General features: G+C 40.1%; 1 protein-coding gene across 3 annotated transcripts in view; it reads right to left on the bottom strand.

Annotated features, from left to right (window-relative positions):
• Positions 1-18,265, bottom strand: part of KDM6A (lysine demethylase 6A) — a 104,792-nt gene extending 86,527 nt beyond the window's left edge. Inside the window, exons 1-2 of one of the 3 annotated variants that reach the window (XM_033147126.1) lie at positions 17,934-18,265; positions 17,579-17,642 (exon numbers count right to left, since the gene is read on the bottom strand). In XM_033147126.1, the coding sequence (XP_033003017.1) occupies positions 17,579-17,642; positions 17,934-18,103 (234 nt within the window). In that variant the 5' untranslated portion in view covers positions 18,104-18,265. The remainder of the gene's footprint in view (positions 1-17,578; positions 17,643-17,933) is intronic. The other 2 variants (XM_033147124.1, XM_033147125.1) reach the window with 2 other exon arrangements.
• Positions 18,266-18,288: the final 23 nt, after the last annotated feature.

The following is an 18,288-nucleotide window of genomic DNA, read 5'->3' on the forward strand; positions in this document are numbered from 1 at the left end:
TAGCTGCAGTACATTCCTTTTCAGCTTTGGATTCTTATTATAAAAATGTGCGCCTAGAAATTCTGTTGTTGCACCCATAACCTAGGTTTAAGGTGCCATTTAGCTCCTAGCTTTCATATCTCAGTTTCTAACACTGCACCCATCAAGGCAATCAAAGCAGTCTGCTTCATCTAAGAGCAACTGATAAAAAAGAATCTAGCTCCAAATTTGAATCATATTTAAGCACTCAGCATGCAATAGACGTTGAATGGAAACCTGTAAAATTAAATACAGTCATCTAAAACAACTGAGATTACACTATGAGCAATGTTCCAAAAAATAAATCTTGCACAGTTGTGCGTTCTGCAAAATTATACATGCTTATATTCCTGTGAAATCAATTGGCTGTTAAGTGTGCATAAGTACAGCCAAGACTGTAGTTGAAATATGAATAACACATTATGTTCCTAATTGATATATAGGTTGTAATGTTTGGTGGACAAAACAAACTTTAAAAAATAAATGAAGTCTAGTTTTTAAAACTTTGGTGATATCTGCATGCTTTAGACTTAAGGGTAAGCTTTAAAATCAACATTTGATTAAATCAATTCTAGGTGATACATTGTGGTATATTGTTGTATCTTTGTAACCAGTCAAAGATGCAGGGCATTGTTATAGCAATTACAATAAATGCCTTCAAAATTAAATACACAGGGAGTTGGTATTATCAGTCACAACTAACCACAACAACAGCTCTGTCCTTCCTTCTAGCAGAGAGAAAGTATTCTGTGTATCATCTGTAGCGAATTCAGAGAATGATGTTATTAAAGTTATGGTACTCTCTCTAGAAAAAGACTGGAGAAACAAAAATGGAAGATACTGAAGGAGGAGATTGGGATACTATCATAAACACAACAGGAAATGGAATTTGATCATAATCGGACATGAACTAAAGGATATATAGTAAGAAAAAAATGGAATATTAGCCCAATATGAGATCACAATGGAGAGATTTTATGGACATGGACAGAAGAATTCACTTTCACTCAATATGGAGTAATGGTGGTGGGAAATAATGAAGATAAATTCAGTATAAAAATATGGTTGACATTTATCAAGAACAACAACAATTAGAGCCCATTTCCAACTTTGCATGGGGAAAAGGAATGATTCTGAGATACCTTGACTTGACTTGACTTAAAATAAATATTGTTTAACAGAAAGTGGAGAAGATGGATGTTAGCATGGACCAAATGTTTTAAATAAACCTTTTTTATTTTATGTTAACTGGCAGATGGAAAATCAGAAGTTTTCTTTTTGTATCTTTCTATAATGTTTCCTTTTCTTTGTGTCTCTCTCTCTCTCTCTCTTGTCCCTTTCCTTCTATTTTTTCTTCTTTCTTTGGAGTCCTATGTCTGCGGACTTAAAGTCCAAAGATTGTATACTTATGCATGGCAGGCATGTCCAACCTGTTGATCACGATCTACAGGTCGATCGCAGGTGCCTTTCAGGTTGATCATTGGATGAAATGAAGAATGGAGAAGGAAAAAAAGCTCAACAACTCTTGGCAATGACAATGGGTAGATCACTACCAGGTTTTTTTTTATACTGGGAGTAGATCACAGGTTCTTGGGAGTTGGACATGCCTGATGTATGGGACAGCTGCATATCCCTGCATTGCAGAGGGTTGGACTAGATAATCCTCAGGCTCCTTTCTAACTCTACAATTCTATGGTTGATGGAAGACCCTGCGTGAAACACAGGGAAATGTCAGTCCCCCAGCGTGAAAGGCTGGTAGGAGAAAGGAAAAATCCCAAGTGAGATCTGGGAGGAGCTACTGTTCCTCTGTGAGTGGAAAGGGCCAAGAATTGCTTTAAAGAGAGGCCTCCGTATTTTACTTATACGATTTGTATTTCTTGTAGTTGCTTTTTTTTACTGTATTTTTTTTAAATAAAAATCTCATTCGGGGGGAGTGAGAAAAAGAAACTACAGAGCACAATGAATTTATCCACCTATTTTAATTGATCTGCTCTGAGTATGACTAACATTGCACTTAATAAAATATACTAATAGTAACCATACAAATGAAGCCAAAGAGTCACTGAAAGCTTCAATTAATCTGAATAGAAAGATGTGCCAGGAAAAGAAAACCCTTTTACGTTTGAGTCCGTATCTATTCTCTAATGCCTATACTGTACTACCTTTCTGACTGCTCAGGTTTTTTCTGGAAGGACTTGCATACAACACTTTTCAAAGATGTGCTTGTTGGTTTCATAAACAATAATGTCTGGCTTCTTGAATCATTACAGCAAGCTGTTGAATAACATACTGCATTATAAATGCACTGTATACAGTAAATATTGTGATTAAGCAACTAATTAAATAACAGCCCATTTCACGAGCTGCTGCCCCAAGGATTGGCAAAGACTTTTGCATATGGAAATGGTGAGCTCTCCCAAGCCTGCCTTGGATTTACTCAGAAATTATATAATTTATTCTGGAAAAAGCAGGGAAGAAATATTTTCCAAAGCCAATCTGAGGGCTTGAGAAAATGTCTCACTGCCCCTGACAGTCCCCTGCCTTACTTAGTCAGCTAGTAGAGAGTTTGGGGGCTTGAAAGGCCCATCTCTCCTTTGAGGCAAGCTTTAACAAGTCCTCAGAATTGCTATCCAAAGCCAAGGTTGGAGACGTTACCAGCACAATGCATTGTACACCAGTGTTGTCTCATTAGTGCAATGCACCAGAACAGAGACAAGATAAGCTTCTGCTCAACTGTCTCAACTTTGATACGACTCTGTTGCATATATCCTATGAATTAGTACTGTACTATGAATTTATAGTATTTAGGGTTACAGTGGATTTCTTCAGTCTTAAGTACTGTATATGGTTATTCAGAAAACTGAATTAGGTGGAGTGGAAAGAGAATTGCTCTTCATATATGTTGTTCCATATTACAACATATATGAAAAGCAATTCTCTTTCCACTCCACATAATTCAGTTTTGGCCAAATAAAGTATGTTGTTTCCATTTTCTAGCTCATCCTCTAACAAAAATATAGCAAAATAAAATAAAAAATTTCTTCCAGTAGCACCTTAGAGACCAACTAAGTTAGTTCTTGGTATGAGCTTTCGTGTGCATGCACACTTCTTCAGCAGTAATTCTTCCATTATCTCCCTCTAAAATGCTCCTCAAAAATGTGTTGTGGCTCTGTTGTAATAGGCATGTAAAATTAAAAAAGAAATTAAATACACACATAACGTAAGTTCATTGTTACATTCATTGTTACAAATCCAACCTAGAGTTTACCAGAACAGATCACTATAGCCAGGCTATCCCAGTTGGAAAAGGCTGCAGCTGAAGAGCTGCCTAAATTTGCAAAGATGTCCACTTTGGGTCTTTAGTGACAAAGTGGGATCAAAAAGCACCCCCAAGATGCATACCTATTCCTTCAGAAGGAATGCAATCCAATCCAGCACACTTAATTCCAAGACTTGGTACCTACCCACAGTGCCTATATCTCCTCAGGTTTCAACTTCAATTTACAGGCCAGTTACCAAGTCCAGGTAACAGTTCACCACTTCCTCACCTGATGCAGATGACAAGGAGAAAAAGTGCTATGTTTCATCAATATGCTGATGACACCTCACTCTAAATCCCCAGTTGAACCTACCACATGGCAGCTTATAGATGCTTCAGAGAATGAAGGAAAAGATGGAATCTTACAGAAATCTACAGCTGAAATGCCATGCCATGGAATCTAGCAGAATTCCCCAAATGCTGTTTTCTGAAACCAGTCAGTCATGCAGGCACAAGTGGAATCACCATATCACCATGGCTCCCAATCCAGAGAGTCTGTCACGCAAGCTCCCATTATCAGTATGGTATTTATGCATTATACACAATATTAAAATTGTTAATAAATCCATGAACTTAAGTTTGTACAAGCAGATTATGAAAACATAATCTGAACCCATTTTACATATTTAGAAATGAAAGTTACAAACAGAATGAACAATAAATATTGCTCCCTCAGCAAATACATAATTATTATTATAGCCTTGCAATTAAACATGCCTGAGGTGAGCAAGAATTGCCTCTAGGCTGCTAAGAAAAGCCTCTCAGCCTAGAAAGAGCACATAAATGCAGTGCTGTACTGCTCCCCACCTAAGGGAATACAGAATTACCATAGATGCTTCCTGTCTTTTCCTCCTCATCTGACAGTGTGCAGACTGACTAAAAACAACCATAATGGAGAAACACAGCAGGGTGCAATGGCCTCTACCAATACAGTCCCCCCTTCTGCTGCCTCTGTAATATGCCTCTATTGGGGAGGAGGGCACTGACCAAGATGAGGAAATGCAAAACATGCCAGTTGCCTCTTCCCAGGGTTATAGCTTTAATTTCAAAAGGTAAGGAAGAAGCTGCAAGTGCAGGCACTTTAGCACTGCTTCATTTCCTTAATATAACTACTTATTCCATACCTTTCAATTCTTTCTAATTTCTCTTCTCATTGTCTATAATATTTTCCTTCTCCAAGATCTATGTTTCTAATTGCAAAATCTTCTGCCAAGCTCATTCCACCGACACAAGCACTGCAACTTGTCATATGAAACCATCCCTGCTGTCCTCCCACTGTGTGCTGTTCTGGGGGTTCTGATGACCCACACAAGCCAAATTCAGCAGGGCAGGGGGAACAAAGCCCACAGGGCTTCTGCTGAGAGGGCTGGTTAGGTGAATCCCGCCCTCAGTTCTCTACCTCTGTACTACAGGAAATAATGGTTGTACAAAAATATACATGACCTGTTTGTTTAGGCGTTGCAGTTGTACTGATTTCAACTTGAGTGACATACCGGTACATACCCACCCACCCTATCTAGAAATTTAACAACTCCACAAACGTTGAAGCAGGGGAACTGTTTTTTTTCTCCAGAGTGCAGGGAGAAAATTTTGAGAGAAATTGAAATATACACTATATTTACAGCCTCAAATGTATAAATACTTAAGACTTCAACCCTATGTGAACTTACCTAGGAATGTACATGTATAGGATTTTGCTGTTGGTATTATGCAAACAAAATTGTGAATGTGGCCAATATTAAAGAGTGAGGGCTCCAAATTGTTGCAGCCTATGTTACCTAAGCACATGTATCTTAGTTTTTGTCATCTGAGATGTTAGTAAAAATAAAGTTTGAATGTAGAAACCACACTTTTTCACAAATGAAAGAAACAATTATTTGGGCAGAACCAATCTTAAAGATGGGCCTATATGTCCTTCCATAAAGATGGCAGAGCCCTCTAGGTGCAAAATGCATCTTAGATTTAAGTTCTGTATACAGCAAAGGTGGGAAATCTGTGGCCCTTCAGAAGTGGGTGGACTGCAACTCCCATTAGCCCATGACCAATGAGAAGGGATGATGGGAGCTGTAGTCCAATAACTCCTGGTGGGCCAATGATGCTGTGCTCCTGGTCTATAATTTACTTTATAGCTATAAACCATTTCAGCATATAAGGTAAACAACAACTAATGCTATAGGCTAATGTACATAATAATATTATTACACATTTTGAGTGAGTAAAACCTTGGATTAAAACAAATTTCAGTCATTCCAAAAGATAAAATATATATTGGACTTATATATTGGACTATATTTGGTTTTTTGTTTGCAATAGTCTCCCGAACCCCCAATTTTTCTATTTTAAACAACTGGAGAGAAAGCTATGGGGGGAGGGGCTTGTCTATTTCCCAAAGCCCATTTTTTTTCATTTCACCCCCAGACCTTTCAATTTCTCTCCATTGTTCACAAAGCTAAATATCTGATAAGAGAGAGATCCTTCTTGTACAATATTGCCAAAAATTGAATTATATAAAATATTTAGTATCATCATTGGGGTTTTTAATGACCTAAACATTTGCTGTCTCTGGGCATTTGCGTGAACGGACAATGTTGCAAACTGAAGATGGGGGCAGGGATAGCACATAATCCTTAACTCCAACATTTGCAGGCCCACTGCTGCCCTTTAAACATTCATGGAATAGGTGTGAAAGTCTGTTGAGAGATTCTAAGCATGTTCAGTTTAGCATACTTAGAAAGCCCCCCCCCCCCGCCACACACATACACTACCAGGGATTCTGATAAAACAGGGATCCCAATCACAAGGAAGTCTCTAAACACATTCAGAAAATTATCTGAACCTATGCATCTAAAGGGCAGCCTATGCACCCAGGGAAAATACAGGCATGGCTCACATACACACTTCTGACTCTCATTTACAACATTACATGTTCATGCAAACACCTGAATACCACTATTACATGTCTGTCATTTTTCATGTTGGAGTTGATTCTATGCATGCTATTTGAAAGAAATTTCCACCAAGTTCAATGGTACATAAGTGAGTTAAGAGTTCACTGAACTTCAATCTGAAAGACCTATGATTAAAATATGTAATGATCTATGAATGTATACACAGATGTGCTTGTACAAAGATTAAGTTGAAACAATATTGTGTAACAGATCAATACATAATCACCAACAATCACATTCTCTATTGGATGTGGCATCTCTAGGGTACAGCTTCCATATGAAAAATTTTGGGGTATTATGGGGGCCAAGGCAGGGACCAGAAACAGATCAGAAATAGCCTGCATCTGAACAGAATATGAAGGGGTCAGGGCTAATAACACCAATCTAAAATTAAATAACTATGCTTATGCACCACGTCATATATGATGCTGGGTGAGGGGCAAATTAAGGTGCAGCTGAGTCAAAAGGAGGCTTGCCATGTCTTACAAAGCCACATGCATTGTGCTCCAAAGCACTTGACAATCAGATGATTGTCAGATTACAGCAGCCAGATCCAATTACACACCCCTGTCCTAGAGTAAAACAGAGTACAAATTTTGTGTGAAGCAACATGTGCATTATTACAAAATAAACTGTGGGTAGGCTTTAAATGTGCATTAATAATTTGTGTGTTGTTAATTGTTTGGGACTGTAAACTGATATTATTGGTGAAGATCAGAGTCTAGCCACAAGCAAGACTCAGGGTCCAAGGCTGCTGAGTCTTTAGCTAGGAGCCAGACAAAGAGCAAAACCAAGTTCAGGGGTCTGATCCTGCTGCTGGAGATCAGGAGACACTGCATCCAAGGCTGACAGACAGAAGCTCCCAGAAGAACCCCCAGACCACCAGGTCCTGTAGGACCAAGGCCCATCATGGGAGTTTCCCCAAGACTCAAGAACCAAAGGCCTCCCGCAGTACCTAACCAGTCCAGCAGCACAGAGAAACTAGAGAAAGTAGGAGAGGCAGGAGAGTTGACACTTTAAGAATCTGAAGTCTCCACAGTGGGGGAGGGTAGACTGGAAGCAGAGGCTTTAAAAGTCTGTTTGATCTCAACCTCTGTCACAGTAAGTTACTCAGAACTATCCTAGGTCCTGCAACTCTTTACCTGTCTTGCACCATGAGACTAGCATCAGACCAGGACACAGCATTGACCCCCCCAAAAATGTTCCACACTCAGTGATGGAAATCCATATTAGAATCTTAGGGTGATACATGAAGATGCTCATAGGAAGCAAAAATATTGAAGATGGAAAGTCTCCAAATGTTTATTATAATTAATTAGAGCCCAACATTTAGGAATTAATTTTATTATTAATTATTATTATTATTATTATTATTATTATTATTATTATTATTATTAAATTTTTATACCACCCTTCATCTGAGGTTCACAGGGCAGTTTACAATATAAGAACACAAAACAGAGTAAAAAAAAACAAAACTAAACCTCCCCCATAGAGATATGTAACAAAGGCACCAAGTGAGCCTGTCTGGGGAGAGTATTCCACAAATGGGGATCCACCAAAGAAAACTTCTGCTATTGTTATTATTACTACTATTTATTAAATTTCTATGTCACCCTTCATCTGAAGTTCACAGAGCAGGTTACAATAAACACAAAAATACATATCATAGTAACAAATGAACACAAAACCCCCAAACACATTGTTTAAAAGGCCATTGTTTAATTAGCCAAAGGCCTGGGAAAAGTTTTTGCATTGCACCTAAAGATATGTAATGAAGGCACCAAGCAAGCCTCCCGTGGGAGAGCAATTCCACAAGCAGGGCGCCACCCCAGAAAAGGCCCATTCTCATGATGCTGCTCTATTGCACAAACGTTCATTTTTAAGGTGCCTCCTTAGAGATTCCTGAGTTATTCAACAAACATACAGGGCTTCACAACTAGTATATTTAGCAGAATGGAAGGCTAGAGGTGGAGTTGCTGAATTTTGGACTCGCAGAGGGTGCTGCTGAAATTTGAAAAACCTAAGTTGGCCCTGATTGCACCCAATGTGTTGATTACAGACAACAACCAATTAACACACGTCCAAAAGACATGTGATCACGCACATGTGCATGATGGCAAACCTGAACGTGACTTGAAAAAGTCATGAAAAGGGAGGAATAGGGGCGTGACGTGGTGGAACAGGATATGACACACTTACACACGCGTTGTGGGTCAGAAACAGAACTCACACACAAAATGGTCGTCGACTGTATGTGCAATTTGTGCTTTAGGAGTGATCCCCAGAACGTAACCCCCACATAAGTTGTGGGATTACTGAATACGAAACCTGTACATGTTTCAGGTTACACAAGGCCCAGCTCTAACATTTATACAACATCTGTATAGCTACTTACTTTAAAAGATAAAAACCTTTGTAAAATTTGCTATTAATTTAATTTATGCTCAAGCATTCTTCATGCAGGTGGGCTTAAAACTGAATAAACTTTTCCTTTTTTAAAAGTAATATGCTAAATGGTTTTCCAAGGCATTTCCAAGCTGGAAAGAACTCTCATCCCCTAATGCTTTTTTCTACCTCCTCCATCTTTCTCCACTTGGAAAGGCAAAGTGGTTGAGAAAGAACCACAATGATCATCCCTGTACATGCTTCTGTCCCTCTACCTGAACACACACTCTCCCCCCCCCCATACTTTTCAAGAGAGACAGAGAAAATGCCCACATCTGAGTTTCTGTTATTGAAAGACAGACTATGAAATACAAATAAAATAGCTTGAAAAGACAAGATAGGATAGAGATGGAGAGGTAAAGAGAAATGTCTTACCCCATGTGGCTGTAGCCTGCTACTTATCAGTGATGGTGCCAAAGAATAGTGGCTAATTCAAAACAACTCACAAATACAGTGAAATATTGCTAGGCCAATGAGACTAGTTTATTGAGAACAGTTCAAAAATACATGAATCAATGCAGGTGGTGCAGTCTTATAGATGTCTTCTCCTGCAGATCCAGAAAAAGAAGGAGGGGGGAAAAGGGCTTCCTGAAGTTCATACTTTGCTGAGCATCAAATGGAGGAATATGAACACAAAATCTTACAACCTTAATATATATTTTAAGGACCCAGGTAGGAGAATGAGCACACACAGACATGCTCTGGCCCTTCAATAAATGACAGCAATTAGCCAAACATATGAGGGTAAGATTTGATACCTTATGTCCTGATTTGGATAGGTTCCAGTTTGGGCATTATGGAACATATTAAGATTATGAAATAATACCCACATTTATAACTTAGATACTGGAGCCATTTCTGCTTGTTTAGGGAGTTTCTTGATATGTTTGCCACACTGGGAGGAAGGGAGGGATATAAATGAAAAGAAATAAAATAAAATAAATAAGTAGTGAAAATGATAATAATATAATAAAACATTCCCTAGTTACAGTTTGATATCAATTTTATGGATGCAGATGCACAACAGGTGCTACAGGAGGATGGCCAATGGCCATTTTGGAATATTGCTTCCTCAGACCTGTGCCAACCTGCATATGATCTCAGATAGTTCTGTTTTGTTGTGTTGTTCCCACTCTGAAAAGATAAATTCTGCTTCATAAGATGGCTCCTCTGCACCACTGTTAAGTGATGCCGAGTCCTAACTACTACTAGCAGACTGACAATAATGTAACAAACCCTTCTTGTTACTTCCTGGATGAAACATAATCAGGAATACACAGAAACAGAGCAGTGTATGGGAATTATTGTCCTCATATACCTGTGCATCTCAGTCTAACCCTTCCAGTAAATGGCAATGAAGGGAAGTCAGACATGAGCATGAAACAGGAGGAGGGTTTACCCCGCTTCTCACTCCTTAGAATTTTCCTCTCACTTCCATCTATTTCACACAATGAGTACAAACTGTGGCTAATCTTGTCAGCAGGTACGTGAGGGTGGGGGTTTGTTCCCATTCTCTTACTAAATAGCCTGTTGGGTTAGATTAGTTGCAACCATTGATTTACAAGATCCAAGAGAAGTGTTCACAAGGGAAGGATGAGCACCACTATAGACCTTTAGATAACTGCCACTCCTCCTACAACCAAGGAGAAAATGGCTTTAAAAAATAAAGCACTGGTTTCCCTCACTGACTGTGGTAACCACAACTGTAAGAACTGCTGAGGAACTTCCATCCACAGGTTCTTACAAACAACTAAATGCTTCACATTATAATTTACCGCACACACAGCGCCAATGAAGGCCTTCAGGAATCCATAAGGCTGGCCACAGAAAACTCAAGAAATTATCCTTAAAGAGTCTATCCCTTCTATGAGCAATACCTTTAAACTATATTAGTGCAGCAATCTGAATCCTATTTGATAAGAAAATATGTTTATTGTATCAAACGTAATTGCACTAAAATTTAAGGCCTGTAATTCCACCTTCAGTTTTCAATAGTTTGCCAAGCAAATTAAAACTGCAGTCATTCAAAACTTTAGCTTTCTAAGGTGCTCCCGCAACACATTCACCAGAGTACTCCCAAATAGTTCAGATCTAGTTATAGTAGCAAGTTATAAAACTGTATATATAAAATTATTATATATATAATATATTATATGTGTGTGTGTAATTAAATCAAGTAGAGATTAAAAGGCTGAATTATTATAATCATTCAGTATACTACCTATTACAGAAAAATGGAAAATATAAATGTGAACAAGAGATCTAAAAATTGTGATTCTCTTAAAAATATATACTCAAATGAAATACAAGGTGTAATTGTGAAAATGCAATACTTGTCTAAAAATGATGTAGCTATCTTATGGCCATATGCCATATGCTGAAACATAAGGTGGCTTAAAAGAACTAGCCAACTCCAAGATTTATACTTTAATATAAAATGACAAAAAATGACCTAAAATGATGCACTGTGTGTATATATATATATATATATATATATATTCCTTCGCATTTCCATGAACAGACTTTAAGAAAAAGATTGCTATTGATGTCCAAAAAGAAAAAAAGAAAACTTTTTTGGATGTGTGGATATATTAATGGAGGTGTGTCAAAGCTTAATTTAGGGAGCACACTCAGTTTCTTATGCATTTTTACATATTTCGGCTACTCTTGGCACACGTGTGCACACACATACACACTCTCCAAATAAAGTACTGGCCTAAAGTACAGCATCACCTCTTAGATTACAATCCTCTGCTGTGAGGATGTTATCAGTTTTGATGGTCCAAAGCTTATTTAAGGGTGCACACCCTTACTGTAGTTCTTTATTCTCTTATCATTGATTGAAAGCATGTGATTGTTTTTATTATTATTGATATGTCTGCCACACTGGGAGGAAAGGAGGGATATAAATGAAAAGAAATAAAATAAAATAAATGATAAGTAGTGAAAATGATAATAATATAATAAAACATTCCCTAGTTATAGTTTGATATAAATTTTATGGATGCAGATGCACAATAGGTGCTACAGGAGGATGGCCAATGGCCATTTTGGAATATTGCTTCCTCAGACCTGTGCCAACCTGCATATGATGTCTATCCAATTTTGTTCATTCCAGACTATGTATTCTTTCCAGGTAGAAAATGCCACCAGTAACGCCATTCCTACAGAAATCTCTTACAGGTACAGGACTATCACTGGTTTCTCAGTGATCATTCCAATTCATAGTGTTTGTAGGAAAGTTTCCATTATTATAGCTACCGGTAAATTAGGCCTCAATCCAGGGAGCCACAGAATGAGCTCCACATGAGCAGTCACATTTCTAAGGCTGCAGCCCTATGCATTACCTAGGACAGGCATGTCCAACAGGTAGATCGTGATCTACCGGTAGATTACTGGACGTCTGCAGTAGATCACTGGTAGATCATTGGCTCCCTCCAAAGAAGCTGAACTGTGGCTCCCCTAAAAAAGCTCAACATTTTACCTCCTCCTTGAAAAAAACTCAACAACTTTGACCTGAACCCTCAAAAAATGTGCCTTCCTCCTTCCTAAAAAAAGCTCAACAACCTTGACCTGCCTGAACCCCCAAAAAGGAAGTAGATTACTGCCAGTTTTTAACTTTGTGAGTAGATCACAGTCTCTTGGGAGTTGGCCACCCCTGACTTAGGAGTTAAGTCCCTCTGAAACCAGTAGGACTTAATTCTGAGAAAACCACCATAGGGTTGCAGAACATTTTACAGAATTCCCTGTGTGAATGCAGTATGACCACACATTCAACAAAAGACTTGCAGAATATTCAGAAGTGACTTCTGAGTTGCATTAGGAAAGTGAGAAATCTAATTTCTGTAAGGCACTGTCTAGCTCATGTCACAATGAGAAGCTGATTCTGGCCTGCAAGAGATATTTCCTTTTTTGTTGTTAAACCACAAATAATAATCCTAGTCACACATGTGTTTGCAAAAATAGGCTATTATATTGAATAAGTGCAAAAATAAATTAACAGAATGAAGCTTAGTGTATCCATTGCATAAACAGTATGTCCATTACATTCTATAAAAAAATTGACAATCTTATTGGTTATGGCCTAATTTTATCAATACACTAAATAAAAACATAGTCAATTACCGTCATACTAACTTCAGTCAATACGACTTCTGTTATATACACACCCAATGTACCAATGAATTGTTGCCTTAAAAAAGAGAAAAAATAAAATAAACAGAAGACTAAAATGCATGAAACTGTAGTGGAGACCTTAAAATAAAATACGCTTCACTCCATGCAACTGTCTTTGAAACAAAGTTGTTCCAACAGTAAACAAGGATTCCCATGAAACATTAGGGTAACAAACCATAATCATTATACAAAGTACTGGCAAAAATGACTGAGGATGGATTCAAAGTGCACTGAATATATCTGATGGCAAATTCTATCTAACCACACACATAGGCATACCTCTCATTGCATAACAGTAAAACCTTACTTAAGAGCTTCCTTGGCAATATATTCTCACTAACATTAGCATATATACCTCTGGGTATGAGTGAGAATGAAGTTGCCCTCTGATGCAAGGAGAAAACACCTACAGACATGGATATAGATATTTAGATATTTAGGCTTCTTTCCTAACATACATTGAACATTACCTTAACACAGGGGTAGGCAACCTAAGGCCCATGGGCCGAATGTGGCCCAATCGCCTTCTCAATCCAGCCCACGGATGGTCCAGGAATCAGCATGTTTTTACATGAGTAGAATGTGTCCTTTTATTTAAAATGCATCTCTGGGTTATTTGTGGGGCATAGGGATTTGTTCATTCCCCCCCCCCAAAAAAAATACAGTCCAGCCCACCACATGGTCTGAGGGACAGTGGACCAGCCCACAGCTGAAAAAGATTGCTGACCCCTGCCTTAACACATACTTTATAAAGAAATATAATTGCAATGTATTCAATCACACAGTTATTCAACATACTGAATTTAGTTGGCACACTAGTCAGCAGTATAAATAATTTTATACTAGAATTTCTTATATTGAATTGTGCATGGGGGGAGGGGTGACCCAGGATAATACTGTACAAACCACTCTTCTTTAACATGCCCTTTAAGCCTGAAAGGTTCAAGCACCATACTATCACAAATTTCATTAGAATAAGGTCTATAAAAAAAAAACAAATGCTGTAGCAAATAGAAACCTAAGCAAGTGCAACAGAGGAACTAGAAGATCCAAAAACCAGAGTGCAATACCAGAAGCTTGCTTATCATATACACCCACCAATGCCTAACTGTAAGCCCGGAAGTAAGAGTCATCATACTGCCCTGCCCCCATATTAAGAACAGAAGCAGATGCACTAGCCTTATCCAAAGCAAGGTATCAGGGAAATGTTTGCAACACTTTTTCCCCATCAGCTCAATGCTTCAAATGAAGAGCTGCTTGTAAACATTAAATCGGACACTGGGGATTTGTTTACACTAGTATTTCACTTGGTATGAGAAGTACAAAATGCATATTCCTGTGCTGTTCCCCCCCCCCCACGGAAAGAGTAGAAAATGCATTCTGCATAGGGAAATTAAGAGCAGAATCAGACATATATCATAGTTTAAATATCCCTCTCTGCACCTTAGATCAAGAAGTATATAATTTTCATATCCAACAAAAACAGTGGAACTTCTTACAACAGGCCTAGAAATGTGCTCCTAAGAGACTGCCACTTGTCACTAGGTAAAGGTAAAGGTAAAGGTACCCCTGATCATTAGGCCCAGTCGCAGATGACTCTGGGGTTGCAGCGCTCATCTCACATTACTGGCCAAGGGAGCCAGCGTACAGCTTCTGGGTCATGTGACCAGCATGACTAAGCCGCTTCTGACGAACCAGAGCAGCGCACAGAAACGCTGTCTACCTTCCCGCCGGAGCTGTACCTATTTATCTACTTGCACTGTGGTACCATTTACTTAAATATACTTGCATGTTCTAATACAGTACTGATTAGCAAACTTGAAGCAACACTGTTTACATAAAAAAACTATGACAAAAAACTTAAAGATGCCAAGCAATAGGACAGATATCTCAGGATTATCATGGACCCAGGAAGTAACCCAACAGGAAAGTCATTTAGGTTCCCCCACAACTCAGTGATACTTTGCTCAACGAAGCTGCATATTTAGAACCCAGTTATTTTCTGACACAAAAGTCTGACTCTCCACATAGGCAGTTTCCCCCCTGAAATTGTTCAGCACCTCATAGGCCTGGCATTGTGCATCTGAAAAGGCCCACAGCCCTCACCAGAACTACTGATGAACAATGTAAATGAACCCAGGCTGAAACCTCAAAATGACTGAAGTGTTCAACTGGCTGCTTAGATCTTGCCTTTTTAAAAGCTATTATAACTCAGAGGAAGCAATTTGTTCCCAGATGGTTTTCCCTTGTTGATTATTACACATGGTGTTATCATCTAAGAATGAAGAGTTCTACACCATGACTTTTACCTACTACATATTATCACTTAAGGCATACGTTGTTGCACCATCCATGGTCTTGACACAAACTATTGGTGAACTTACTGGTTTTCTGCTATGTCAGCCATGAGCTTTAAATTTATACACATGCTTGACTATGACCAACTCTCAATGAAGCTCTTCACTGTGATCTTTGCCTGGTGACAGCCCATTCTGGAAAGTAAGCCCCCAACCACATAAGGCCTAGGACATCACTCTTTCAACAGAACTATCTGTTTTAAATCCATCTGCCCTAGTTTGCAATTTCTGCATACTTTTAATTTAGGCTACAATACTGTCCCGACTTACCATGTAGTAAGCCCCAACCAACTCAAGGGGACTTATTTTGGAGTAAGCATGCATAGGATTAAACTTAATATTTTTTTCACGTTCAGAAACGTCAATCCAAACCATACATTGACAAGATAACAATATACTATCGATTTATACTCTAGCAATGTTACCCAACTGTTGGGCTCTGCTCAATAAGAAAAGAAACCTTCTGAGTTCTAACCCTTAAAATCCACAAGTACCAAACTCTGTTTTAATAATGTCACAAGAACCAAAGCCTCAATTATATATAAAAGATAAATACACATTTGAACTAAATATATACAAGAAAAATGAAAACACATTACAGTTATATTGTGTGATATTAAAAAGAACATAATACCAAAAGTACTCAGCCTGTTCATCTTTGCAGTTTGCGGCCTAACATTTTAAGCAGCAAAAACTCATCCATTTTTTTAAACATATGTCTCATCCTAAAGCAGTTTTCAGTAAGATTTCAAATTCTGATAGTTTCTAACATACCAGAAAAACTATATACGCACAGCAGATTTTTTTATTAAAATAACTACTTAAACATTAAATGCTTTGGAGAACCACTCTATTTTAACATTGCAATGAAAGCCAATAGAACAGAGGTAAGTGACATTACATAAAACAAAACAGACATACCCACAAAAAAAATCATTCACAACGTACCGGTAGTAAGTTCACCAGTTACACCAAAAGGAAAAAAAATGTAAGCAAGCATTAAGGTCTAAAGTAGACTATTAAATCCAAATGGGAATGCCACTTTTAAAATAAGGAAACAATTTTATTTATATCCAGTAGAAAACATTAAGATGTCAAAATATAGACTCTAGCTCTGAAAATGCAGTATCAAATGAATCAGCATTATACCCTTTCTTGCAGCATACTAATGGTTAAAACTGTCTAGAAAATTAAATGGTCATATCTAGGCGATAGACAGCTGCATGTTCCACAGGTTGATGTCGTTTATCCATGCTGTAAAAGTGCAATATTCTACTTTAGAAAACCGGAGGCAGGAGCTCTCAATAATTAGTGGGATTTGCAGCTCCAAAAAGCCACACTCTTCCACTGATATACATATTCATCCCTACTATTTATTTCCCTGTTTACCTCCTCCCACCCAGTTCTTTCCCCTCCCCATCCGGCCATCTTGGGCAGTCAGGAGCAGCCATTAGTTAAATATATGACAGGACCAAGAACTTTTTTAAATATAGGAACAAGATTTCTCTTCACACGCTCAGGTGAGCAGCAACAGCCTCTCCCCCATGGCCTGACAAAACAGCATGATGAGGCGAAAAGCCTGGGAGAGAAGACTCACTCAAGGAAGATGCACTTTGGGAGGAAGATGGCTCGAGAGTAAACAAATCACTTGGCGACTGACTCCCCAAAGTGACACACCATGGAAGAAAAGGGATCCCGCTTCTTCTAAAACCCTTCTTTCGTACTTATGTGAACTAAGTTAGGTCGCTTCGGTCCTGTCCAGCTTTATGAGTAAATATGAGTAAAAGGGCTTTAAAAAACCAGGAGGAAAAAGGGAGGTCCAAGGTGGCCAATGGCAGATAAGTAACGCCCGATCTCCCGATTATTCGCGAGGTTGCTCCCAGCTGGAGGGATTCAGGCCAGATGCGCAGGCACTCTCTGTCCTACTTTTTGGACAAAGCCCAGAAAGTGACCGAGAGCAGCTTTCCACGCCACGCGCCCCTCTCTTCCCCCTCCGCGCACAGGGGAGCGTCGGTGGTAGCAGAGGGAGGCACCTCCGGACACCACACGCGCGCCAAGAGAGCCATTCTCGTCCGAAAGCCAGGGAAAGAGGTGGTGGCCACGCAGGGCAGGCTCGACCCAAGTCTCCTGGCGAGTCCCACGGGCGCGCTGCTGCTGCGGAGGTTTAATTCCTCCAGCTCTCCTTCACACACACAACACACACACACACACACACAAGCCCACACAACACACGCGAGGGGAGGGTGGCTCCCTCGTCGGTTGCCTCCTCCCCACCCCCACCCCCCCTACCGAAGCCCAATTCCCCCCCTTACCTTTAACAGCAAGGCCTTCGTTCTGGCGCCATCTTCATGAAGCCTCTGAAATCCGAAGAGTCGGCTGCAGAAGGGGGGAGACGGGAGAGAGACAGGCTGAGAAAAACAGCCGCGTCCGCCGAGAGGCTGCCCCCCTCGCCCGCCCCACACGGACGCCTTCATCCGCTCCCTCGCGCTCGCCGCCCGCGCTCCAACCCGACGAGAGCACCACAACCGCCGCCGCTCTTTTTTATATTCCCCCCTCTCTCTCTCTCCCACACACACGCGCGCACACACACACATCCACACACACACACACCCCGGCCGAGCGAGAACACCGGACGAGCCGGAGCGCGGAGGCTGCCATTGGGGGTACCTGTCGAGGCCGGCGAGGACTTCTCTTTCCTCCGCTGTCAGGCTGGCGAAGTCCTCCTCGCTCTGGCCGCTCGCTTTCCCCGCCGCCATTTTCTTTTCCTCATCACCGAAAGAAGCAGTAGAGGCGGCGGCGGCGGCGGCGGCAGCGAGCGACACTCCACACGATTTCATGGAAACGCAGCGCAATTAACTCGCGATCGCAAGGCCCCCCCTCCCCGCGCGCCCACCCCAACGCCCCCCCAGTGCCGGGCGGGGCGGGGTGCCCGACACACACACGCCACCAACACAACTTTTATTACAACAACAACAGCCGGCAGGGAGGGGGAGGGAGAGGGAGAGGCGGGGGGGAGCCCCGC

The sequence above is a fragment of the Lacerta agilis genome, chromosome 4 (assembly GCF_009819535.1).
Source record: "Lacerta agilis isolate rLacAgi1 chromosome 4, rLacAgi1.pri, whole genome shotgun sequence".
Lineage (NCBI taxonomy): Eukaryota > Metazoa > Chordata > Lepidosauria > Squamata > Lacertidae > Lacerta > Lacerta agilis.